The 26,870-nt window shown below is 39.8% G+C and overlaps 1 protein-coding gene and 1 long non-coding RNA gene across 2 annotated transcripts in view; one reads left to right on the forward strand and one right to left on the reverse strand.

Annotated features, from left to right (window-relative positions):
- Positions 1-25,129, reverse strand: part of LOC145434832 (parathyroid hormone 2 receptor-like) — a 30,798-nt gene extending 5,669 nt beyond the window's left edge. Inside the window, exons 1-13 of the mRNA XM_080312062.1 lie at positions 24,329-25,129; positions 22,136-22,243; positions 20,660-20,779; positions 18,370-18,500; positions 13,707-13,801; positions 9,667-9,862; positions 7,719-7,872; positions 6,033-6,093; positions 4,989-5,055; positions 4,356-4,450; positions 2,651-2,795; positions 1,231-1,272; positions 70-204 (exon numbers count right to left, since the gene is read on the reverse strand). Of these exons, the coding sequence (XP_080168188.1) occupies positions 70-204; positions 1,231-1,272; positions 2,651-2,795; positions 4,356-4,450; positions 4,989-5,055; positions 6,033-6,093; positions 7,719-7,872; positions 9,667-9,862; positions 13,707-13,801; positions 18,370-18,500; positions 20,660-20,779; positions 22,136-22,232 (1,338 nt within the window). The 5' untranslated portion in view covers positions 22,233-22,243; positions 24,329-25,129. The remainder of the gene's footprint in view (positions 1-69; positions 205-1,230; positions 1,273-2,650; positions 2,796-4,355; positions 4,451-4,988; positions 5,056-6,032; positions 6,094-7,718; positions 7,873-9,666; positions 9,863-13,706; positions 13,802-18,369; positions 18,501-20,659; positions 20,780-22,135; positions 22,244-24,328) is intronic.
- Positions 14,880-26,870, forward strand: part of LOC145434888 (uncharacterized) — a 264,906-nt gene continuing 252,915 nt past the window's right edge. The window contains exon 1 of the long non-coding RNA XR_013913616.1: positions 14,880-14,903. This is a non-coding gene — a long non-coding RNA (uncharacterized LOC145434888). The remainder of the gene's footprint in view (positions 14,904-26,870) is intronic.

Genomic DNA, 26,870 nt, shown 5'->3' on the forward strand with positions numbered 1-26,870 from the left:
AGCTATTGTTAGAAGTAAAAATTCTGTCCATCTCGTTCGCTTGAGATACGAAATCATCCGGAATAATACCTGCTGCCGCCTGCCACTCCTGATGAAACTCGACAGTCCGGTCGTGGATGGCCGAATCCTTTCTCCGCCCGTATTACGACTAACTTCAACATCGTCCTGAAATCGCATCCAGGCTCTCTTGAGCTCCTGCTGAACCTTGGAAGGAAGTGCACAGGATTTGTAAATGCCGGAACTTAGAACATGGATCAAGCAAAAAGTGTCGTCTTTGAGAACCACCGACCTGGCCACTGGGAAGACTTATGGCACAGGGTTGTAACCAAGTCACAAGGTTCCGAGTCTCAAGTAATCTCACTTTTATAGTCTGACTCGAGTCAAGTCGAGTCCAAGTCAGTAAGTTCACTATTCAGTTTCCAGCTCAATCCGGTTCAACCCACTTCTACAACTCAGCTCGAGTGATATAGAATTACTCGCTATCATAATGTAGTAATTTTTCCTCCGTTTCAACAGTTTTTGGCCCTATTTTCCAAGTATCAAGACTGATAGACAAAATATCAATAATGTGGTGACTGTACTATTCTACGAAGGTACAATGATATGTCTGTCTTGACCGTTTTTGTCTCCAGTCATATGACTTGGTACGAGTCCAGCACAGTGACTTGAGTACAGCTCGAGTCCATAGAAAAATTGACTCCAGTCGAGTTGAGTCATTTTACGCATTTGAAAAACAAAATGACTCGAGTCAAGACGAGTCACCAAAACATCGCGACTCGAGTCATTACAACCCTGCTTTCGCGCGTTATACTTTCTTTCTCAGGTTCGTAAGTGATCCACCCACAGAGCAGTGGATCTTAGCATGGTTTCAAACGAGGGTTCAGTCCTGTGGTTGGTCAAGCCAGTTTCAGGGGTTCGGTATCGGCATACGTCAAGACACCAACCCGACTCATATTATTTTTTGTGACACTCCTGCCTTGGCCATCATTGGCTGCAGCACGATCGGTAGTTGAATGATGATTGTTGTAGTGGCACGTCGTGGGAATCCCCGTCTTTTTGGAATGCCGATTCTATCTTTAATACTTACGAGCTTATTTGCAAATTCGACAATTAGCATCACGCTGTCCGACATGGACATTTAAAGATATATCGTTAGAGCTCACAACACTACATCTGAGGGAATAAGTATAGAAGTATCGAATTTGGCATATTGCATAGAAATGTCCTTACCTCTGAGTTGCAAAAGCAGTAAATGATAGCGGCGAAAAACCCCTAAATGAGAAAAGGTGTCCAAATTAGATTTCCAGATTAAGTTAGAGCTATAAAGTCCATGCCCATTGCCCAGCTATCACTATCAAAATATCGACATATTCAATTTCAACTGCAATGCGTATAGTGCACAAATATGGCTGTAGTGAATTGGAGGAATTGGTAGGCTACATTTCCATCAGTCCAAATATCACTACTGTAGCTACAACAGATTATACAGTGTGTTAGTAGTTAAAAATCTCGATATACAAACTACCACAGCAGAACCGAATTCAGTATAGTCGGCCTCACGGTCAAAGCATCACTCTCGCTGCAGGAGTGCCTGGGAAAAGATGTTGGGTCATGAACTATCGAGGAAATTTTCTACCCTAAATACTATTATTTCCAAAAAACGGACGAAATGACAATAGTGTACGACTCGGTTTCTACTGGTTGGAATTTAGCCAAATTTGCTGGGCAGCGGTTTTTGGGCAACTTGAAAACATTAATCAGTGAATACTAGAAATTCGCAAAAAGTTATTTTTAAACGACGCTAATGCTAGTGCATTAGGTATCGATGACGTTAATTTTCTGTGTAGGTTAATTCTGCATACTAAGTGACTAAGGCTAAGAGCTGTATATATAATTGTATGATACAAATTCACTATATTACCTCTTACAGACGTGGCGCAGAAAGTCCAGCGGTATGATAAGCACTGCCGCCACCGCGATTTTACTAATCGATTGGACATTGTAAGCTTGATACACTCGTCCGCAAGAAACGTCCTTTTAGCGCAATGCTGTCCCACAAATTACTAGACGTTGCCTTATACATGAAGGTTTCGTATGAAGCCCTTGGAAATGAAATATTGCACCGCAAAATGCTCGAAACCATGGTTGCGTACTGCAGCTTAAACCAGTTTGTTATCAAGTAGTGTAGTAACAAAAATGGAAACAACATTGTATATCAACAATCGTATCACAAAACTCAATATCATGAAATGATATGATGATTTCGAGACGACCAGTCACGATCTCTCAACCTAATATCCACATCGGCTCAATACCTAACAGTCTCCCATTTTGATCTTTTGACTGTCTTTCTCTTTTGAGATGCCTTTATTGCCCTTTGCTCATAGTATTTCTGTTGGCTCATTTGTAAAAACGCCGTAGGCATAGAAACGTAGGATTGGTAACGACGTATCGGTTGACTATTATGAATAAATGCTATTTTTTAGTTGTCAATGCAACAATTTTTTAGCATCACTGATGCTTCAATATGTAAGTTTGAGAAAACGAAAATATTTCTAAAGTAGCACATGAGATTGTCAACTGATGAGAACCCCAAATGAACACATAGCACATTTAGAAAAACAATGCTGTAACTCCTTCCTACACCAACCTGGAACGAATTGAAGAAAAGGTCGAAATACATCCGGATATTCCACAGTAAGTCGCCTATTTCCACGGAATCCGGCACCCCGATGAATACAATGGCGTGTATCCCGAACATAAATATCAACGCCAGTGTTGACTTGGCAAGTTTTCTGTAACAGACATCGCGATTTACATACTATTTGCCCGGAACTACAGAACGCCAGCGAGTCACACGCAACCGCGAATGTCAATCATAAACATATCAAACACTTCACGCACGAATGATCGCAATGTTAAGAATTATCTTGTTTCTTTGGGCTCCGTGGTAATGTTGCGTCACGGGATTTCATGGTTAGGATAGTGAAATCAGAGCTTAACATGAAATCCGTGATTTGCACCAAGATTGCAAGGCCAGACAAAAATTTGGGTAGGGGAGGGCCGAAATATTTGATAAGTTCAATATAACTCCCCAGGGGAACGCCCCATACTTGTCCATATTTTGAGGGGAATTTCAGCACTATGCACGCGATTCACAGACGCACGCGGACAGCCTTTCCGTAGCGAACTCAGTTTGGTATTAGGCGATCGAATCACGAACCATTGGATATATCGGATATACATGACCAAGTGTTGTCTTCGAAAATTTAAGTCACGTAATTTTAAAACTAGATCAATATTCCTGTTAGAAGGTTAGAACTATATTCTCGGACCATATAGCTTCGGACTGTCCATTGGTATTAATTACTTCGTTGCAGCATGATGATATTTCGTGACTTGTAGTCAAGATTGTCGCTAGTCTAAAACTGGTATGGTCAACCGCGCATGATTCCAAATTTGCATTTTTCATGGTGGGCATATTTTCGTGTGCGAGACCACTTTTATCGCGAGGACGGGACTATTTGGCGCCAGCCATTTAACTACGTGAACCTATCAACGTCGATGGCATCAATATCGAAGGTTTCGGTTTTATCGCCGTTGATCTGTCTGCCAGCTTGGTGAAGTCGCATGTTGGCCGAAAAGTTATATGTCTTCGTGTGTCCTGGCGCGGAAACGGGTGCCGTCGCAATGCCGGTACCTAGTAGTCCCCAACGCACGTGCTACACATCCGTAGATGAAACATCTCAACGACCACGGGAGATTGTGAATATAGTAAGACTCAATTCTGGAAATTATGCGCAATTTGTTAAACAGTTTTAGTAGATAGACAGAGCCAATACTAAAATCCAGAAATGTAGTGGCATTAAATCGTGCGAAGCGCGAAGAAAGTTTTCAAATTGAATTCATCTCCCGCAAATTAATTTACTTCACGTTGATTCACCCAAATTCATGGAAATTGATTTGTTTTGGGGCATAGCCGCTTTCGCTCATACCCTGGCTATTTCTATAACCACAAATGTTCCCGCAAAGGTATTTCAATTGGTACTGTAATAGGGAATATTCTTCATTAATTCAGGGCAGATACGTGATGAATTTGGCTTGGACCGATTTCATACACAGACACACTACATAACGGATACTACCCCTTTATCGCACACATTAGCCATGTTTGTCTTCCTCCTTAAAATTGCACATGATAATCAATTTTATCTGCAGCAGACCGTGGTAAAATATCATCTCCTATTTACATGGCTTAAAATATAAATATTGAAACTAGCACAAAATAGAAGTAACGTTTGAGTTAACGAAATCAATGAAGGTGATTGCTGAAGTATAATTGAAGGTGCCATTACCTGTGCCTGTACTGCCTTCGATTTTCGGGAACTGTGTTTTCCCGCATTTTGTTCCAGAGCACGCGGACAATGTTGAGAAACAATATAAAATTGATCTGCAATATCGTAGACAATTAGGTATGCTTATCTGGCGATATACACCCAGCTACAGCAAGGGGCACATAATTAATATACTTCCCGTAGCGTAGAGTATTGGTAGCCTACCCATCATCAGCAAATGGTCAATCTTAAAATGGACGCTGGGCTCTACATATGATGTTTGAAAAACATTCTACAGGAGCAGTTATTTTCCTCAGAAAACCGCCGTATTCGAACTACAGATAAGAAATAGTCACAAACCTCTCAAGGTTCACTAATCTTGAATCTTGTTCAAAAACTGCAAACGATTCGGAGCGTTTATCGAAGACTTTGAACTCTCGATTCAAAACGGCATGCAATATTTAGCAACAGAGATCAATAATATTTGTCTTATCTCTGCCAATTAAACCAACAGCACGTAAATGACTTTGATAAATAGAATGCACTCAGTCGAAGGTAACTATACCACATATTGGAATTATGATACTGCCAATGATTAAAGTGGTAACGCCCACAGGCAAACTGAGCCAGAACGTTACGTCTTGAACTATTTACCACATTAGCAATGACGATCGGCCCAAAATGAATCCATTGGTAGTTTTGCGTAGAGTCGTCCCAGCAACTGAATGAAATACATATTATTGATGCATTAAGTTCATGCGATATTGAATCATCAATATGATATACACTGGAAATACCAGAAATTTATGTTTGGGTAGTGTTATAAACCAATACATTTTCAATACAATAATTGCTTCGACTGTGACGGTCAAGGTATTGCAATTGCAACACCTAATGCAGGACCGTAACAAAACTTTGTCGAACTAAAACTATAAAAGTCTTGGAGCGTCGTGGCGCGGTAATGGCGGACGCCGAAATGTCCATTTCTATAAATAATGAGTAATTTTCTTTGTGAGGTAGGGAGTACCCGATAATCCAGATATTTGACAAGATTAAATCGCACCTAGCGCGAATTATATTCTAAGTTTACATTTTTTATTGTTTTTTTGTATGTTTTAGACATTCACAATTGAAAATATAGGGTAAATATAGCATCTTTGACGAAATATCTATACTGTTGCCGTTGAACCTCCTATTGTGAGGGTTGCAACAACCCCATATCGACACACGTCGGCTATATCGGGTGGTAATTTGCCGCAGGCTCATACAAAATGTTTTTTGGAAAGTAATTACACAATTATGGCATAATTATACAACTTAAAAACACAATTGTTTGTTAAATGGCCTTTGTTTAAAACCATGTTTGAAACATGCTTAAACCAAGAGTTTTAAACAACCATTTGTTTTAAATCAAACCCTTGATGTACTTAATACTACACGCACACATAATATGCATATTTTCCTAAAAATTACATTGAATTTAGAAGGTTTATGATCTATTGTATGAATTTTTAATTCGCAGTTGCAAATATTGCAAAATATCTACGATATGTAAAAAAGGACCAAGTTGATATATCCGACAGCCGTAGGCATGATGTAAGCGCCTATCGATTAAAACGATATAATACGCATGCGACTGCAGGCCTACCTCATTTCATGTAGTCAAATATAAGTTGATAACAAATAAAGTCGACTTACTCCGTATCTGCTAGAGTAGCTCGAACGATGGCCCATGGTAAAACGAAGAGCACTGGTGCACCTGTGTCAATATTCGAATGTTTAGTAGCGAAAGTTGACAGCTGAGTTTCCATTCTAGCTGGGCGAGTTTGTCGATGTATTCTAGCACTTTTCATGATTTAGATACTGTGAAAGCCAATAAAATCTCGTTTGTCTAAAAATAATCTATTAGGCGTAAATGCAATGAAGCTAGGCTTGCATTTAAAGCAAACGGTGTTTCAAAACACTTTGTTTTAAACATGATTTAAACAGTGCTTTGAACAAAGGCCTTTAAAAAACTATTGTTTAAGTTGGAAAATTATGCTATAATTGTGTAAATACTTTTTAAAAAACATGTTGCATGAGCCAACGGACGATTACCACGCGATATAGCTGACATATACGATATGGGATTGTTGGAACCCTCAAAATAGTCGGTTCAACAGCTATAGTACGTAGATATTTCGCCAAGGGAGCTGTAATTACCCTGTGTTTTCAACTGTCAATGTCAATCCAATATGACCTCACAACTGAATATTCGTGACGTCATGGCTTAAAGACGAACAAAAAAACAAAAATAAAAAACCTGTTTTAAACAAGGGACGGACGGACAGTTTTATAGAGAAAAATAAACATAATCAAAATCTGAGGTGATCAGCAACGAAGTACTTCTAATTTTATGATGTAGTCAAGTAGTTTTCTCAACTCCTAATAATTACTCTAGTAGTTCTATTGTTTCGCTACTTCTATTCCTACATCATAAGATTTTGTCACTCACATACTTTTCGCTAATTACGGGTTGCAAAGTGAAAGTACTAAGTACGAGAGAGAGAGAGAGAGAGAGAGAGAGAGAGAGAGAGAGAGAGAGAGAAAGGGAGAGAACGAGAGGGAGAGAGAGAGAGAAAAAAAATTAGAAACTATTTCCTCTGAGTATAACAACAACAATTTAACGATCGCAAAATTTAAGGAAAGTTCAGATCTTCGTCGTGCTTCGCGCGAAATAAATATGGAGTGACAAGTATGTGTTCACGGAATTATCCTGCATTGCAATTTAGGTAGCGGGCTGCGTAGCTCCTTTCATAACGTATTGCCTCCCATATGACATGTTTCATCAAAGTCAAATTGGCTCAAAATGTTTGGAGCTCTCTGGCATCTAACTATCTTATCGTAATCTTCGTAATCTAGCATTCTAGGCGCACGGGGTTTGTTCAAATATGAAAAAAGGGGTACTTCAAATTTAAGCGTCAGAACGTTGAGCGTCCACACCGTTGAAACTGCCCGGAAAAAATAAATGAAGTCTTTTCTCTTTTGAAAATTATAGTTGTATTCCTCTTTGTGCAAGGTATCATTACAGAGAGATCCGCCTAAATAATCTCAGTTCTTCTGTCCGGAGCACATGCACGTTAAAGATTAAAACAAAGTGCACTAAGTTATCTTATGCCCAGTTACACTGTTGCCTTTTTCCTCCAGAAGTAAAATTAAATGTAAAAGGCGTGTTTATGATCTACCATATTTTTGGTTAGCATACAATATTCGCGCCTCCATAACTCTGACTTAGGACCGGAGAATGAATTTGACCTGGAATATATCGCCATGCATCATTTTTACGGTCTGCTGTCTACAATCCCCTTCGGGTCGTTATGAATCGATCAAAGTAAGACAACTCACCCCATCCGATGAAAATGAACGTTCTGTAGTACTTCTTGCCGGAAAACGCAGCTAGGATTATCAAACAGTTTAAATGAAGTGCTTCGACAAGAACCCAGTAATAGTTGGCAGCCGTGAAGTAATAAAAGAGCGTCATCATGAACTTGCAGCCCACCTAGATGGAAACAGAAGACTGAACGTGAGAGGAGACACGCGTTACTGAAGTTAACAATATCACTGCTTGTATTTGAATAACCTTATTGAATAAACGAGTAGGGCTAAGATTCAATTATACCAGTTCAATCCAAAGCGACTACCAATTGCAATGACTGAGTGATTTTTTAAAATTTTTAATAAAATATTGATGTTATTCGTACCTTGCCACCAAGACTTTTGATATCTCAACATTGTAGCACAACATCTCGAACGCGTAACCCAAGCTAAGTTACTTATGTTAGAGGAAAGGTCATTCCCACGAAATAGTGGTCCAATGGCGGCATTGTCTCAAAGTACGATATCGTAGGCATGACCAAAAATCAAGATATCTCTGCTGCAGAGTAACTCGCAATATTTTCTATTTGGTTGGCATAAAAGTGTCACATAGTCAACGTTTCAAAGTAACTCGTATTGGTATAAAGCAGCATTTAATAGTAATCGAACGCTGGACTCGATTCGATTTGATTCCCCGCACTCCATTTTGAATGTCACAAGATCAATTTCATAGCCCAAATTTAATCAGGAACGAAGCTATAATTCCCGACAGTAAGATTACAATTATATTTATGTTTATATTTCATAAAACTATTACACGATGAAACTGTTTGTGTCGTAATTTCGATCACATATAAGACTGAGACAATCGTTAGAATTTGCTGGTTTCTGCAGAGCCGACAATCCGCTGGAAACGCTAGGTGTCCATATGCTGAAACTCTTGACAAGAATATAGTCATTCACGAGTTGCGGCTAATGTCACTGAAATAGTGTCGGGATCGAATCGCTACCTTCGAATCACACGTCATATCGAATCCTTGTACACATTGTATCGAGTCTCGTCCATTTTTGAGATCCAGTCACGAGTGATCTCGAGTCAGAGCAAATTCTGACTCAAGTCAAGTCAAGTCTGGTCTGTCGATTTTAGATGGTGATTCGAGTCACGTCACGAGTCAAGTCACAATTCAAGTCTTGTTTAATTTTTGAATTACGGGACATGATTCAAAGACAGTGAATATTTCCAGCTGTTCAGACACTGACAGAGTGGCGAAATTCATTCTGAACCGTGGTATGAACATAGAGGTAAATATATGCAAAATAGCGTTGCATCGCTCACGCATAGCACTACTAAATTACGTAAGTAGGCCAAACTGCATAGCGTCAATCTATGATCATTATCACATCCATGAGATACAATATAGGCCTGATCCACTTGGTAATGCGTAATGTAAACGTATAAACTAATTCGTTCGATTTAATCTTAAATCATTCGCGAGAGTTGTCAAGGCGAGCACCGTGAGCGGTCTCTACAAAACAGATACATTGCTACTAGATACTTCGCTACTGCTTAATGACAACAATATCACTTTGTTTGCCATCAATTCATTATGATACACCAATAATGGAGGCTTGGTAAAGCGCACATTATTGAAACTAGCAATCCAAACATAGTACAAGATACAGAAAATGATTCGACACCAATTACCTGATGTTCTGAAATTGACTAGCAAATTTCGCTCCGAGTCTCGTGTCCATCTACATTTTCGAAGCGCCGAGTCAAGTCTAGTCAAGTCAAGTCATTTTTGCAAACTGACTCGAGTCAAGTCAAGTCATCCGAAAAAATTGTCACGAGTCTGTGTCTTACAGTTGCCCAGAGCAACATTATTCAGCAACATTGTTTCGTGGTAAATGACCATATACGTGTCGAAACGCCATGAAATCAAAGCACCACGATCGGAATAATTTCATTCTTCCTTACTCGGTAACTTTGGTTTTGCTGATCTTGAAACTTGAATACCAACTCGTCCATGGAAAGATGGGATTTCGCCAAACTGTAATCCAGGATACCGGAATCAAAGATCAGTACTTTGTTCGTGATGAAGACAAATGTGGCTCGCAGCATGAACGACGCGAATAAATGCAAGTGAATGTAGTTTCTTGTGCAGTGAAGAGTTCTGTGTAAAATAAATAAATACAGTCAACTGCACTTAAATCAGACACTGGATAACCGCTTTATAGGCAAAAATGGCCGGGAACAGAACAAAAGTTCAAATTGCACACAAAAAACAGTTAATTCGGACACAGTATCGCATTTTCCATCATTTGCTTATGACGATCTAAGCATTACCTCGTTCGTTTCAACGCAAGATGAGTGATTATAGTTCAGGGGTACGCAGCCTGCGGCCGTGGAAGGGAATTTGTGCGGCCGTACACTCTTAATTTAATGACTATGCGTTAGCGACCGTCGATATGCAAATTAAGTTACGAATTCCCTCCGGAATTTACGTGAGATTTTCATTAGGGCTGGGCAAAATCGAGTACTTTCAGTTGCGAGTAGGGCTGGTCACAATGATTCGAGTACTCGAATACGAATCGAGTATTAATTTTAATGATTCGAGTCGAGTAGTAAAATACGATTTTCTCGAGTACTGAAAATATATGCTCCTCGCAACTACAAGTTAATTTGCTAACGAGAATTATAGTTTTGATACTATTTTCACTGAGAAAGCCTCGAAACCTTGATTGGCCGTGTCGCAGCATACCAGACAGTACAAAGCTACGAACGTTCCCGGAAATAACACATTTCTGGAGTCACGATCAACCCGCACAGCATTGTCAAGAAGTGCAATGAAATCGGTATGGCCGAAAAAATACCAAAGTATATTTAATGTGATGGAGAACAGGGATTATGATTATTATATTCTTTATTCACAGTAAGAAACTGGTCAATACACACATAATCCGGGGAGCAACCTGCACCCAAAGGAAAATGGTGAGATTGGAGTAAATTTTTTTAAATTTCAGTAATGCAGTCAAATTGTTATTTCTATGCAATACATGGAGTCTAAGTCAGATTACAGAATTGCAGTAGATGAAGAATTGGCAAGGGTTACAGAGCAGAGGTAGAGATGATTGAAAATGAAGAATCGAATTTACAGAAATGATGCTGTGATTCACTAGTATAATTTTAGTCCAGTGGTGCTTATTATTGTGATTATGATTATTATTATTATGATTATGAATATGGTGGCATAAAAGGTGCATATTTGAACTACGACAAAGTACATTCAACTGTGACGTCATAATGATTGATACTCGATTACTCGACTCGACTCGAAGCATATTACGTGATTCGGAATCGAATCACTGAGATTTTGCCCAGCCCTAGTTGCGAGGAGCGTATAATTTCAGTACTGTGATTTTGATTGCTGCGTCATACTTTGCCTACCTAGAACTACCAAGTGGTCTTTTTGACGCATGTTTAATTTTTCCCGATTAAATGCAGCACAAACATCAACAAACGGCATCAGAGACCATTGTTTATTGCGCTAACAGCTACTTGTAATATTATAGACACACTTTAGTGCAACATTTACGACAAATCACCGTTTTTTTTGGTGTGACATATCAGTGTTGTTCTGGGGCACATTTGGTATTTGAGCACGTTCTTTAAAAAATTGTGTCGTCTCGGAAGGAAACAGTTACCACCGGTTGAAGTGGGCTGAATATATATGTGTACAACTTCGATCTCTACACTTGCGTGTCGCCGTTACGCTTATCGACGAGATGCTAGTTTTGAAAAGTGTGGCTACATGAACATAACATAACATTGTTGGGTTATATTTTTCATCTGAACAGTCACGCACAATTTACAATGAGATAAGACACAATGCGATGGAACAGACAGGAGGATGTTGAACGACACGCATCAGTAGCGATCCTTTACTCTAACATCCACCGCGGCCTAGAGTGTCCGACGTCACAGTTCTTTTCGATGTTGTTCGTCTTTGAAGCCGGGACCCTTTCTACTAGTTCTTTCCAACCCCTGTGGGTGTTTTCCTTCGTCGGGTCTTCTACTGTCGCCGTAAGAACGGCAACGGCGGGGGAAGAGGTGGGCGCTTATCGTAACCACTACACTATCTCCTCCCCCGTAGTATGTGGTAGGTCTACTGCTACTAATAATGACGGAAGCCATTCGTGAATCTGAAAAATTTTCGCCCTTGGCGTGACCATAACTAATCCCATTGACTCTAGATAACATTTCTACTCGCGATTTCGGTGCGTATAATAGGCCAATGTGAAAAGTAGAATGGTCCGGAGTTCACCCGAAATGGACATGAACACTGGACAGTGGACAGTCTAGTATAGGTATTTTGCGTCTTGTTTGTTCATTACGGCTATGCCCTGGAATGCGGTAATCGAAAGCAATGGAAGTAATCGAAATGCGGCCGTGATTAGCAAAAAGGTTGCCCACCTCTGTAATCAAACAAAGGTGACCCATTCAGTAACAATCGACAATGAGCTCATATAAGGCCGAGCCAACATTATTGTTACTTTTATTTCGACAAAATTGAGTCCATCTTCTAGAACAGAATGACGCAGAAAAGGGGATTGTTCGGCTACTGCTGTGGAAGTAACTGCGGCCAATAAAAGTGAAATATGCCCTACACATATCCTCATTAGTGAACCTACTATGACCAGAAAATGTTAGGAACAATTCTTGTACAAAGCAATATACCGTAGGTTTGCACAATATGTTGCCTATTATGTCCATATTCGATCAAACGGAGACTCGGTAACTTGTTGAAGATCGTAGTCTGTAATGATGGTATTTACTACTATCTTCATATCTCGTGCCATTCGATACGTTGTTATTACGAAATTATGATGATTGTTGAAAAGAGGAAAGCAGAAAGTCAAGATGCTGGTTCAGTGTATGCCACTATGCCTGTCACTACAACCGCTTTCCAACCAGACTTTTGATAACGTAATAACAATAGTTGACAAACATTAATTTTACTACGGCTGGTGCAAGACAAAGTTATTATAAAAGCTACGACTAGTGCTGCGTCGCAAGTCAAACAATATTTTGAAAATGTGTCGCAACAATAAAAGTTAGAAAGTCTCATGTAATTAAATTTCCCATAATTGTAGTTGAATTATCCAACCTAAGAAAAATTAAGACGTATAAGCTGTTGTCATCCGCACTATGTTTGTCATCTGCGCTGCAATATATTTTTATTCGCTCAAGTACGTACCATGCCACCAGTTGAAAAGCAATATGCTCTGAGGCATAGACGCATTACCCATACCGACGTCAGATTACTGATCTGGATCGTGATGATAAAATGTTGAGAAAGAGCGAGTTAAATATTTACATAACATAAAATGAGGTATTTTTATAGGGCCAACTAGAATTGTTTTCGGATGTTCATGCTAGGAAGAGCAATGGCGTGATCCAGTGATGCATAAAGTGGACGTTAGCGTCCCTGGTGGCTTTCGCTAGTTTGAAGGGGGTGCTAGTCATGAAATGGGCGATTGGGGAGCGCTGGCTAAAAAATTGGGCGGTATGGGGTGCTGAGAGCAAATGGGGCAGGTGTAGGTTTAGAAGCCAACTGCAGTGACGTTTTGATCGTTACACGAATTCCGCGTGTAATGAAACCATTAGGTCACAATATTGTCTTTCGTGATACCTTTCTTTGCATTATAAAGGAGTTGGAATATTAGGTTTCCCCACGACTTCTAGATAAATTTCAAATCATGACTACTGCGTGATTGACTTGCCGCCATCTTATCTATCCCCATGGAGCTATAAACGAACACGGGCAAAATTTTGGTTCCACTTCAGCAACTTTTTACGGCATCACTGCGAGTTTACTTTAAAGATGGTATCCGTCGTATTTTCCGCTTACTCCCGGAGTTCATGTGAATAGGCGCAAAACGCAAATATTATAATGCGCCTGTTCAATAAAGGTTTTATTTGGGGCTATAAGAAGGTGACATCTACAAAGCACTCACCGAAAATACGCCAAAATGAAAGTTGCGAATATCAAAGCCAGAAATGTGCAGGCGTATCCGACTGTGTACAGCAGCACAAGCCTTTTGAAATTTGACTGCAAAATATCAAGGAGATGTGTTGAACAAAGCACCAGAACATTTCACAATATGAACATTGAGCCCAGATATTATAGCGGTTTTTCAGAAAAGTATGAGGCACGACCTGAGTCAAATTGACAAGTTTGGGTTCCTATGTTCGAAAAATGGGAAGGTACTGATCCCCTCCTGATTCTAGCGACTTAATTATGGGAATACTAGCCTATTAAAAGTTTACGAGGTATTTTGCTAGAGTTTTCAAAGCACTAAAAAAGCAACATATTAATCCAGTCATGCATTCACTGCAAGCAATGGTACTGCCGTAACTCAATTCTAATATATGAACCAGAAAGGAATAACGCAAGTTTGGATTGCTGTGGTAGTGATATGAAAATATGCTTTCCGGATATTGTATTTGCCAGAGTTGGGGTATATTGTTAATATTTGACAACATCGTCAACCTATAGGCCAGTGGCTCTCAACCTTGTCGTCTTCGTGGATCCCTTTTCGAAAGTTACGGACCCCCGCGGACCCCCAACGACATCAAAATTGAGAAACAAATTTTCAGTGAACACTGAACATAGAACGTCAACCATAGTCAGTTTTGTCGACCGGTCTATTTATTGTTATTCTGTAATAGCGGTTATGCATATCACACGAGAAAACAGATTTTTACAAACAAATATTATACAAAACCTCAACAAAATGTCTCTAAACAACAATATATTTGTATTAGTAGGTTATCGGCAATTTGGAAATGAGTTTGCACAATAGAACATTTCATCTCAGACAGCCATGCTGTTTATGCGTTTTATGAATTTTAAAAGAATGACGCGTCTATGGGTTGGTGTGATTAAAAAGAGTTAGCAAAGTTTATTGTTTACCACTGTTTCGAATAATTACGTGGGATGAATATTCTAATTGTACTTTTTTACTCTAAATTCCTGATTGCCTAATAGTAACACAGCCACCCATAAGCTTGCGTTAACTACGTAATTCATTGCTTCCAATTTATAAATTATTAGAAATTAATAATCCGCCGAATATAGTACAAACGTTTGACTGCGGTAACTGACCGCCTAAGTAGAGGGCCCCGTCATTGGAGTATTTGGTTGTATTAAGGTAAGCATCGCCTTCCTGGACGCTGGGCGGTGCGAAACCCTAGTGGTCCAACGTAAATACTATCCAATCACTGTATCATGAGCCCAGGAAGCCTTCATATTACGACACCGGGGATGCGGCCCGTATTTCAAGGCTGTTTTTCCCAGACACAAGTAAGGTGGCGATAAGGGTAAGTGGCCGCAGTCGCCCCTTTTCAAAACCTACTTGTGTCAGCCGCATGCACCTTCAGCTGAGACGGAAAAATGAAGGAAAAATGCGAGCAACCGAGACGGGAAATCTGTGTCCCATGACACAGAGGACCCAATACGGGGGGAGGTTTACTGCGGTTCCTCCGGGCCCCTTAAGAAAATATAAAAATAAAAAATAAAAAAAAGTTTGACTTAGCTCGCCAACGTTTTTCCTGCCTTTCATTCTCAGAAAATAGTTGCCCATCCGTGACGTAGAGGTTCCCAAGTCAATAAAGGTTAAGAACCGTACAGAACTGGATTTCATTCTCCTAGTTGACACATTAATTTTTATTTGATCGGATATATCGGACATTAAATCGACATTCAAAAGAAAAGGGGTTTCGAGTTTGAAATGGGAGAGATTCTGACCCCAGGAAGCATCTCCATTTACCCAAAACCACGACACGTGTTTTCTAGTTGTTCGGGAACTATTATTTTTTTCGAATGTGCAACTCGCACTAGAACTAGAACCTACTCAAGTTTCAAAATATGCAACTAGAACTAGAACTACAACTACTCAAAAAACAGATAGTTAGTTGACCATCAACTGACTAACTATTTAGTTTGTACAAGTCATAATGTATCCAGATGGATGTGTATGAGAAAGAGTCTGGTGATGTCCGTTTTCGCTCATATTTGTAAGATGTCCAAAGCCTGACTCCCGGAATGGAATGTAGGTCAAACAAGGCAATCAAACTATTTAGGTATCGCACATTTTTATCTCTGTCGGTTGATAGCAGTGTTGAACATTTGGCGATGGAATGAACGTTATGTCTATAGGCAGGTCGTTTTATTCTTGGCATTTCGACAACCAAATGCCAAAACTACCTAGCATAAAAAATTTAAAATGCCAAAAATAAGGCATTTTGTAAATATAGATTTTTATGAAAGTTTTAGATAGAAATGTTAACAAATATTGGAATGAGTCTGCATTAAGCGACAAAGCAAGTGCGTAAAATCCGCCAACCCTTCGGAAGGCGGCGGTCTACCGTCCAAGGGATCTATGTAATGCGAATGGAAATCTTAGGGTCGAGACCAAAAAGTCGAGTATTGAAATCTCGATTTCAGATGTACTTTTGATTGATCAACCCGGTTGGTAAATGATATCTAGCAATTAAGGATGTAGCTCAATGACTAGGCATTTTCATGTTGTCGCCGCTCGTGCATTTTGTTACCCCATGTAGCCGAGACGCGCAGCCCATGCTGCATTTAGGTCAATGCGTATATCTAATTCCATTGACTTTCCATTTGGTAATGAAAATGTCAGCATATGGTGCAATCACTGATAGACAGTGTCCCGTTGGAAAATAGGGATACAGTTTCGTCGTGGAACAATCGAACATACACACTTACACCGTGCAAAAAGTCTCAGTCGAAAAGAAGTAACCCCCATCAATGCATATCATACACAGGCCTGCAAACATTCAGTCCTTTACTGTTGTTGTGTTTGCCCGCTGGATATTTTTCTTTGTTATATTGAATATTAAAGTCACTCGTGATTTCTAACTATTGGTTAGTGAGAGAAGGACTGTGATTCAAACGTGTCAGTAACGATATTGAATTGTTATCAAAAGTGGTATTTTGATCTGTGTGAATGCAGGTAATTATGTACGTATATCGAATCTACTATTCAGATTAGATATTGGAGAAGGACATCCAATTTGAATTTATAAATTGAGTACCGATTTCTTGGGAATTTGAATTAATCTTGAAAATATCTTCACGCGTCGCGCGATTCAATGCCACTTCATTTTTCGATTTTGATATAGTAGCGCCCTGGCAATCACAATCAGGGTCCCACAGTACAGATGCGAATCACAGAGAAAAATGATGGGCCTCATATATAGAAATACCAACTCGGAGTCGGGTGCTCCTCCCTACACCAACAATCCTGATGAAGTTCAAGAAGTATCAGGATGCTGCAAAGCAACTAATAATTTGCCCACCCGAAGATGCATCATCATTTATAACTTGCCCTAAATTTTCGAAAACACCCCTCCATCAACTCTACCGGTGAATCTAATCACATGGGATGAGAAATAATATGCAAAACTACTGCTATTATTGACGAAATTCATAAGTGAATCGGAAGAGATTTGATAAGCGATCCCATAGGCCATAACATGACTACTGACCAGTGACCACTCGCGAAATCGGTGGGTAGCCTATACAAGACTATACGATTAATTAGATTAGTCCGGAGCTCACCGAAAATAGACATAGACACCAGGGTTCTAACCAAGTCACAAGGCTCCGAGTCACAAGTCAATCTCACTTTTATGTTTTTGACTCGAGTCAAGTCGAGTCATTTTCAATTCCCACCGAGTCAAGTCCGAGTCCAAGTCAGCGAACAGAGGATCGAGTCCGAGTCATGGTATTATGACTCGATTCCGAGTCCAAGTCATTGTGTTGACTGCTCAGTTTCCAGTTAAAGTCTTCCTAAACCCACTTTTTAACTCTGTTTGGTGATATTGAATATTCATATGGTTCGCATTTATAATATATCAATTTTCCTCACTTTTAGCAGTTTCTGGTCGCATTTTCAAGCACCAGTTACCAACAAACGAAATTACAATGAAATGTCGGTCTTTGCCGTCTGAATCTCGAGTCAATGACTTGCTTCGAGTCATGCGCAATGACTCGAGTCCAAGTCGAGTCAATACACATATTGACTCGAGTCGAGTCGAGTCATTTCCGTATTTTGAGAAAATGACTCGAGTCGAGTCGAAACAACCGAAAATCGTGACTCGAGTCATTACAACCCTGATAGACACTTCAACGTGAGTATTGGGCGTACAGGTAGTTCATTACGACTATGCCCCGGAATGTGGCCGTAGGCTACACGAGTAGTCAAAATGCGGCCGTGAATGGCAAAAAGGTTGGCCACCCCTTGAATAAACTATACGGCGTTTTGCATCGTTAATTCGAGTATACAAATATGAATTCCTGGCGATGCAAAAACTGCCAAAAATAAAATCTAAAAAATGCCTAAAATAGGCAATTTTTAGTATTTTTCGAACATGCCAAAATAACACGGTCAGTCTTTAGGGCAAGAATCTTCATATTGCTATACTAGTATGATAAAAATATGATTTTCCTAAACTACATATTGGTCCTCCTATCTGATCATTTGATGGGGCTTTATCAATCCCAGGTCGTTGTCAAACCCCATGTTTACGAATGGACGCTAGTGATCATATATGTTAAACTTATCGTAAACGCAAGATCAGCACACTTACGGTCATTTGTTCGGTCGATTCCAGCAATTCCGACGGCATCGCAAAGAGACACGATGAGTTAAGCCATGTTTTGTTCGTTTTCGGACTAAAATACCACAGGCCGCTTTCCATGCAATGCCTCTGTGCCACAGCTATAGGCAAAAGGGCAATTCAACCGATTATTCAGTATTAGATGCAATGAAGTATTGTGAAGTGAAATTGATGTAGGCGATCTATAGATCAGTGATTTTCAAACTGTGGTACGCGAAGGCATTTTAAGTATGGCATGTGAATAGTTCGGCTGCATACTACGGCCCACAACACCGTTTTTTGCGGCCCACGAAAGCCTCTAGAAATATGGATAAAATGCGTACTTGAAATCAAATTACAGTGGGTACTTGAGTAAACTTTTTCCGAATATAATGATAAGTTTTATTCTTACCATAGTATTTTTTTTATTTCATTGATGGCGCGATAGCCTGACTTCGAAGCCTATGCATTTTGAAAATTTTCAATTGCTACACTTCACAGAAAGTGAAAGTGACGAGTGTGAGCCGAAAATATTTGGGTTCATTTGAATATGAATATACTATTCAATTGTAAATGACTCTGTTGTACTTGGAAAAAACGATTCGCGATTTTGTTTGATATATTCGTTCTTTGTGTGTGTTGAAGTATTTATATTATATATGGAAGAAGCGTATTTAAAAGTACCATGGAAATGATGCTGTCAGCATTGCGTGTCCTGGTGTTATGTCAAAAGTACAATCAGCAAATTTATGAACAGATTGCTGCACACAGACTCAAACTTACATCCAGTTCTCAGAATCGGGACAGCCTAGACCAGACGAGCTCCTAAATTCTCGTCCATGTTTCAGACGTGTGTACGTTATCATCAAGCCAATGTTTGGTTTGTTTTAAATGTACAAATACATATGTATTGTTTCCATGTCGTTGGTCACTAAATAATCAAATAACAGATTGAATTTTGGCTTAGTATCCTAATTTTATATAGTGCGGCACGCGAATGGATTCAAATGTTGAATGCGGCCCCCGATCTAAATAGTTTAGCCGTCGCTGAGCTAGAACGATCACAATAAACCATGCATTAATTACGCTACTTCACAGCAGCTTCACGTCAATGAAAGCCTAGGGTCTGTTGATATCGGCTAACTAGGCTACGCTGCGGGCGTCTTCATACTGAGTTTCGGTAAACATTTATCGAAATCAATCAATATCAACTTAACCCCTCGAGTGTAAACGTCTTAATTTCCGTAGGTATTTTCGAGATATGTGCAACATTAACGTAGGTGGCGCCGTAAACATTTCCCCAAATTGTCAATGATTTCGCGCTTTCGAGCTACCACCGTTGACAAAAACCATGATCAAAAGACTATTTTGTTTACCCTACACATATAGCCGCCGAGTTACGGGGTGGCGGGGTGGCCCAGTAAGGTTAGATCAATACCTTCTGAAACAGTTCTGGTCGTCAACTCAGAACGGGTCGGGGGCAACTTAAAATTTTGTTATACAGAACGCGGGTCGCATGAATTCAAAATGAAGATAAGATAGGCCTCGCAGTATACAACCACGTATTAAAAACCTCACATCAGTACAACGCGGTGCTCTCTAGATTGGGCGACTGGCATAGTTACCACAAAAGGAATAATATTTTATTAAAGATAAGTAAACACATCAAAAAATATCATTATCATCACCATCATCCCCTTTAATGTATTTAAAACTATACGAGCTGCGCACGATACCTGCAGTACTTATCAGCGACTAAGGAATCTATCTTGGGGTTATCTAGACACGCTACTTGCTGGCATCTGTTTCCTAGTAAATCTTGATCTTGTGCCACAAGATGGTTTCTATAGAGTCAATAGTTCGGCAGTGTATGGATCATTGCAAGGCAATATGCCCATTCATATCAACTACTTCTTCCTGCATGTATTGCTATTACCATCTCCGAAGCCGTATCAGCGAGTGAGGGAATCGTGATGTTGGGTACATGAGAATACCTTATTTTGAACAGCATCAACAATATGTTTATACCGAAATCAATTTCAGCATTTCAAAATGCTGTACCTAGCTGTCTTCATAAATCTCAAATCAGGTCGCTGACCGCGTGTTGGTGACCCCTATTCCTAAATACATGTCAAAGCGTAAATCCTGACTTTTTGCGGTGAAACATTTGTGTCTGTGACTATATAAATAAAATCATACATCACTTTAATTACCGAACAAACAACAAAAACAGATATCAACTATTACAGTTTCTGAATGTATAAAGCATGTGGTCATTTACCGTCGTGGTCAAAATACTTGACGTAGCGTGGGCATCCAAGTGACACCGGTCCAGGCGGACTGTGGGGCCAGCAAAATATATTGTCCCATTCCGCTGGACAATAGACTTTCAGCGACTCGCCTAAAACGAAATAACAACTGGAATTCAAATGGACTGGAGACTTGTTATAATCGTCAAGACAATTATTAAATGTGCTTTCACTTCTTTGGAATAATCCGAACAAACCCAACTTTACATTGCATAAAACATTGGATCATTCTACAATGAGATTTGGATAAGATGGTATTCAGGTATAGTTTTGTATTGGCACCAGAGGTGGTCAAAGTAGTCAACGTCGCTACTCAAGTAGAAGTAGAAGTAATGCCGGAATTTCTACTCAAGTAGAAGTAGGAGTGATGGTTCATAAGTAAGTAAGTAGGTGTTCTACGCTTATTTTTGCCTACAAAACTGAAAACTGTCAAGTAGAAGTAGAAGTAGTCTAAAATCATAACTACTTAAAAATTAGTGCGAGTAGGAAAAATCTACTTCAAGTACTTCAAAAAGTAGAAGTACTTCGTTGCTGACCACCTCTGATTGGCACGAATTATGATGCCGAAGTAGTAGCCTACATATTTATTCCTATGAAGTATAATGTAGATATTCTTTTCATTCCCATAATATTTTACTCAGTTATGTTTATTAGCGAGCGTGTGTGTCCGGTTTCATTCTCACAGCTTAAATACAAGGTCACAAAAGGTCCGCATAATGTTGCAGAGTTTTCTAGCAAAAATACGGACACCAACGGCAAATTGCATGCATAGTTTCGAAGTACGATTTTCGTGGTAAAGCTGAGAAAGATTCGGCATCAAAATTTAAAGACGGTAAGTGGCAAGTCAAGCATGATCACCAGAGCATATGTTACTTAGTATTACGACGTACATTTAAATAAGACAACATTCTAGTCGGAGCTAGTGCACCGCAATATCCATTCATTTTATTTCCTCTCAACTATTACGTATAGAAAATGAGCGTTTCGCTATGCCAAGCATTTCCGTTCAACTTTTATGAATAGAAAATGAGCGTTTCGCTATGCCAAGCATTTATCCGTTCAGTACATAGACCTATACCAAAATTTATGCATTGTTAAAAGTTTTTCTTATCAATACTCCGTCGCTCCCAGTCTTCGTTCTCCTTTATGACGGATCCCAATGGAAAGGTCAATTCAAAAATACTATAATCATTTATAATATTGTCTTTTAATCAAGATTCGTTGCATGGGCAAGTGAGGTTTTAGTTTCATGAAAGATCTCATTTCCATATATGTCAAAGTATAATTCATTCTGTATTACGTGGAAGTACAAACTAGAGTTATAAAGGTGACATTACGGGCATGTAATAGTCAACATGCCACGGCATGATGATAACAAATGCTCATTTGACTTCATTATTTTATTATTTGTATTTTTTCTACGCTACCGCACTACTGGTAGTACTTACCATTGTCACCAATCGGAGCCGAGGCGTTCAAAGTAGTTGTGTGGCATTCCTCCTTGGCTTTAGATATTGCCTGGTTTAATCCGTATCTTCCCGCCATGTTGGAAGCGTCTGAGAATATTGCTAAGGATTAGTTAATTCTGGTGAGAGAACGCGAATCGCGGTTAGCAACGTTAGAAATACCGGATATTGTCGGATAGGCGGTTACGGATTAGCTTGCGATAAGAATCGAACAAAAACAAATACATGATGTATCTTACTCGCACCAACGACACTAATCCTGCTTTCCTTCGTGTACTCATGCCAACGAAAAGCCTGCCAAGTCGCATCAACGTAAATGGCGAGGAATTATCTGCTTGTAAACTTATTCCTACATCGCTTCAACTACGCCTGACTATAACAAGATGTATGAATGCAATGCTTTATGCTCCGTCGTGTTAAATTGAATACAATCGAACAGGAACTCTAATTGACGAATTCATCCATCATATACCGTAAGTAGCGTCCGCGACGCTCGTTGCCGATGCGCGCTGATGCAATGCGTCTAAACTCACAAGCTTGCGCATTTGTCTAGAGCAGTGGTTCCCAACCATTTCCACCCGCGTACCATTTCGAGGTTTTATGTAGTGTTCGCGTACCACCTACATACGTTACGCGCGCCGAAGGTGGTCAAAATATTACCACCGGGTTAAGCTACCGAAGGCAGCGAAACAGAAAATAAACCGCCAGTTTTAGGGCGCAGTATATGATTTCTGTAGTGGATCCATTTGGAATTCTTGTGGTCAAATATATTAAAACGGAATTTGGTTAGGTAGGAATCCCAATGCTTTGAAACTAGATGTCTTCCCCGCAGGCGAGGGGTGGCCAACCTTTTCGCCATTCACGGCCGCATTTCAACTACTCATGTAGCCCACGGCCTCATCCCCGGGCATAGTCGTAATTAACTGTAGGTAGACGCTAAATGCCCACGTTAGAGTGTCTATGTCTATTTCCGGCGAACTCCGGACTAATATATTTAATCAAACGCACCGAAATCGCGAGGGGTCACTGATGATGTTGTGAGACAGCAAAAATTGCCGCGCGAGGTGCGTATTTTTTCAGATTTACTTTTGGATTTAGTGAATAATATTAGTAGTTTTACATATTACTATCAATCATTTAACATTTCTCAGCCCACGGATGTGGTCAGATTGACCGGTAGACTTGATGAAGGGGGTGTTTCGACAATTTAGTTGATGATGCATCTTCGGGTGGACCAATTGTTATTAGTCACTTTCAGAGGTGGTCAAAGTAGCCAAGAAAGCTACTCAAGTAGAAGCCGAAGTAGCGACGATAAAATCTGCTCAAGTACGAGTACAAGTACTTCTTACATAAGCAACCTAAAACTACTTGAAGTAGAAGTAGAATTGACTGACTTTAAATCTACTCAAGTGAGTAAGTAGTTGGGAAAACGATCGTAATTCGTTCGCATGGAATGTCAAAAAGCTGCAAATGGAGCTATGCTATACTATCTGAAATGAAAAGTAACAAAGCAGTAGGACCCGATCTCATCCCAACGCACTTTCTGAAGCTAGTCTTTAATATTATTGGTGATGTTATATGCATTTTCTTTAATGAGTCGATACGTCTGGGCATTTTCCCAGATGCACTGAAAACTGCCAGTGTAATGCCAGTGTTTAAGAAAGGCTGTAAAAAGCTAATTTCTACCTACCGATCAATATCTGTTCTGCCAAATCTTGCCACGGTTTTTGAAAAACTGATTGACTGCCGACTAAAGAATTTTTTGAATTGAATGCAGTACTGTCTCCGACTCAGCATGGATTCAGATCAAACCACAGCACCAACCATGCAATACTATCAATTGTAACGGACTATTACAAAACCATCAAGCAAAAAAAAAGTGGCTGCAGCATTTTTATCGACCTCCGCAAAGCTTTCGACACAGTTAACCACAGAATCTTAAGATACAAGCTAGAACACTATGGAATCAGGGGTATTGCAGCAACTCTACTTGAAAGGTACCTGGCAAACCGCAAACAATTTGTTAAACTGGGGATATTAAGATCGACTTCTAGAGATATAACTTGTGGAGTGCCACAAGGCTCAGTCCTTGGACCGACTTTTTTCCTCGTTTATATTAAAGACATTCTTAATGCATCTTTATTCCGCACAACCCTATTTGCTGATGATACTCACCTCTTCATAACCTCCAACACTGTCAATGATTTGCATGCATCCGTGAATAGGGAACTCCCGAAAGTGTCGAGATGGCTGCAAGCAGACAAACTAAGTTTGAATGCAGATAAGACCGAGATGCTCCTTTTAAATAATGCCAATTATAGTTTCACTGTGAACATCGATCATAAACAAATCTCGATATGTGACTCAGCAAAATATCTCGGTGTCACCATTGATGCCAAAATGTCTTGGAAGCAGCATATTGAATGCACAATATCAAAACTAGCTCGGTGTGTGGGAATAATGACCCGTCTGCAATCTTTGGTTCCCAGATCAATACTACGAACCATATATTTCTCTCTTTTCCATTCTCACCTGCAATATGGAATCGTAGTATGGGGAAGTGCATGCACAACATTTCTGTGCAGAATTCGAACCCTGCAAAACCGTGCGATACGGCTGATCTCATCTGTACCTTTACGTACCAAACTATCGCCTTAAGCACCGAATTTTGCAAGTTGACGACCTATTTCGCTTCGAAGTATCAAAAGTCATTCACAAATATTTTTCCAATAGTTTGCCTCCTGTGTTTGATAACGTTTTCATGCCTGCTAAAATGTCCACTCCCATTACAAGAGATCCTCGTCTAAAGGAAATATCTACTTACCCCCACCCAATAGCAACCTCACTAAGAGGTTCATCGACTACTCGGGACCTATCATCTGGAATGCATTACCATCACATATCCGTGAATTGCCCTATAATAGATTTTAAAAAGCCTTACTTGATCACCTCTTGTCATTACACTAACACTGTTGCCCTACCTCGTCCAGACATTGCTTCATTGATCATCTGCTACCGTCGTTTAATTTTTCTTCTATTTTAATTTTTTTAACTACCGTAACATTTTTAAAAGCCATACTGTTTAGAGTCAAGTGTACCTGTTTGATGCTGGTGTGATGAGACTTGATGACCTTCACGGTCTTATCGATCATTCCTATCTAATACCGAATACTGTGCATGCATATTTTCTGTACCACCACCACTGCCGTGTGTTATGTATTTTGGTGTGATGAAAATAACGAATCTCTCTCTCTCTATGCGGAAGGTGTAGAGAGCGCGATTCATATTGATGCATCACAGGAAGTGTCAATTTTTGACAGAATAAGCATACTCTTTCACATCATGGGATGTAAATGGTAGTATTGATATGGAAATGAGATACTAATCCTTTGTTTACTCGAACACCCCGTTTTAGAGAATATTATAGCATGGCGCCCCCACCCCGATATTATAAGGCTCCTAGTTTAGTCGAAGAGCAATACGAAGAAGCTATGTCGGATACGGCTTTAACATTTGCGCGATTAGTATACGCTAATCAAAAATATGGGAGATCGTAAAAATGGCATATAGTGTATGGCATTACTACACTTGCTTTATACTTCAACATGTATGTTCTCCAGACAAAAGAACTGAAACTATAATTAGAATTCAACGTATAATACTCGTGATTAAAAGAAAAATACAAATACTACTTCTAAAAAGCGAAAAATATATTTCATGACTTCTGTCGAGAAAGTTTCAACGGCGGTCTTAGGACACATCATGGGCTGCTAGGTATAATTGCTAATTGCTAGATTGCGAAACGGTAGTTTCAAACGCTAAGAGCAACGAAAATTCTGGGTATTCCCTGACTTTTATGAAGATAAAATGTTGGTACTGCGTGACAAAAAGTCCCGAAATTCCTTAGACCAGCAGTGGTTCCCAACCTGTTTGTCTTCATTCCCCACTTCAGATTTATTCCGAACCTTCATTCCCCACCAGGACCGTAACAGCACTTCGTCAGGCCCTCCCAAAAAAACGTTGGTCTTGGGCCCCCCACAGGGTGATACACAACCTCAGCCCCTCTGAGCCTGTACGCTTTTCCCCGCTACTTATCAGCTACATTGGGTCTACTGTTTAGTGCGCCGCCTTATTTCGACTAAACGCGCTAAGCGCGAAAAATTTATATAATTCATGTTTAAATCGGTCAATATGATCGGAAATTGCATATATTTTGCTATCAATTTTTTTTTATCCCCTCTCTGCTCACGATATCAGATTTACCGGTAGAGCTGAGTGAGGTGTGTTGGAAAAGGTAGGACCAGTAAATGAGAATGAAACATCTTGGGGCTAACCCGTTGGTATATTGATTTCGTTACATTATGCTATTTCGTGACCTCATATATCTGCTCTGTCAAAAGATATGGAAGTCGCCAAAACTAAAAGGCACTCGCGATTTCAAATTGGTATTGCTTTACTGGCAAATAATGTTTCCCTGTGGGGTTCAGATCGCCTGGACAGGAACATTCGGCGCCAGTCATTTATCCACCTATGGTCAATTAAACATATATGTATATTGTATATATATCGAAGTTTTCGGTCACCACTAGGGATGGTGTGAACGTGAGGTTCACGTTCGCGTTCTGTGTGTGAACCTCGGAAATGTAGAGGTTCGCGTTCACAACAGAACCTTGGTAGGTTCTGCTCGGTGAACCTTTTTCAGATATTGCAATTTTCA

This window comes from Botryllus schlosseri, chromosome 3 (assembly GCF_051294905.1).
Source record: "Botryllus schlosseri isolate E-star chromosome 3, Bs_hap1, whole genome shotgun sequence".
In the NCBI taxonomy this organism is placed as follows: Eukaryota; Metazoa; Chordata; class Ascidiacea; order Stolidobranchia; family Styelidae; genus Botryllus; species Botryllus schlosseri.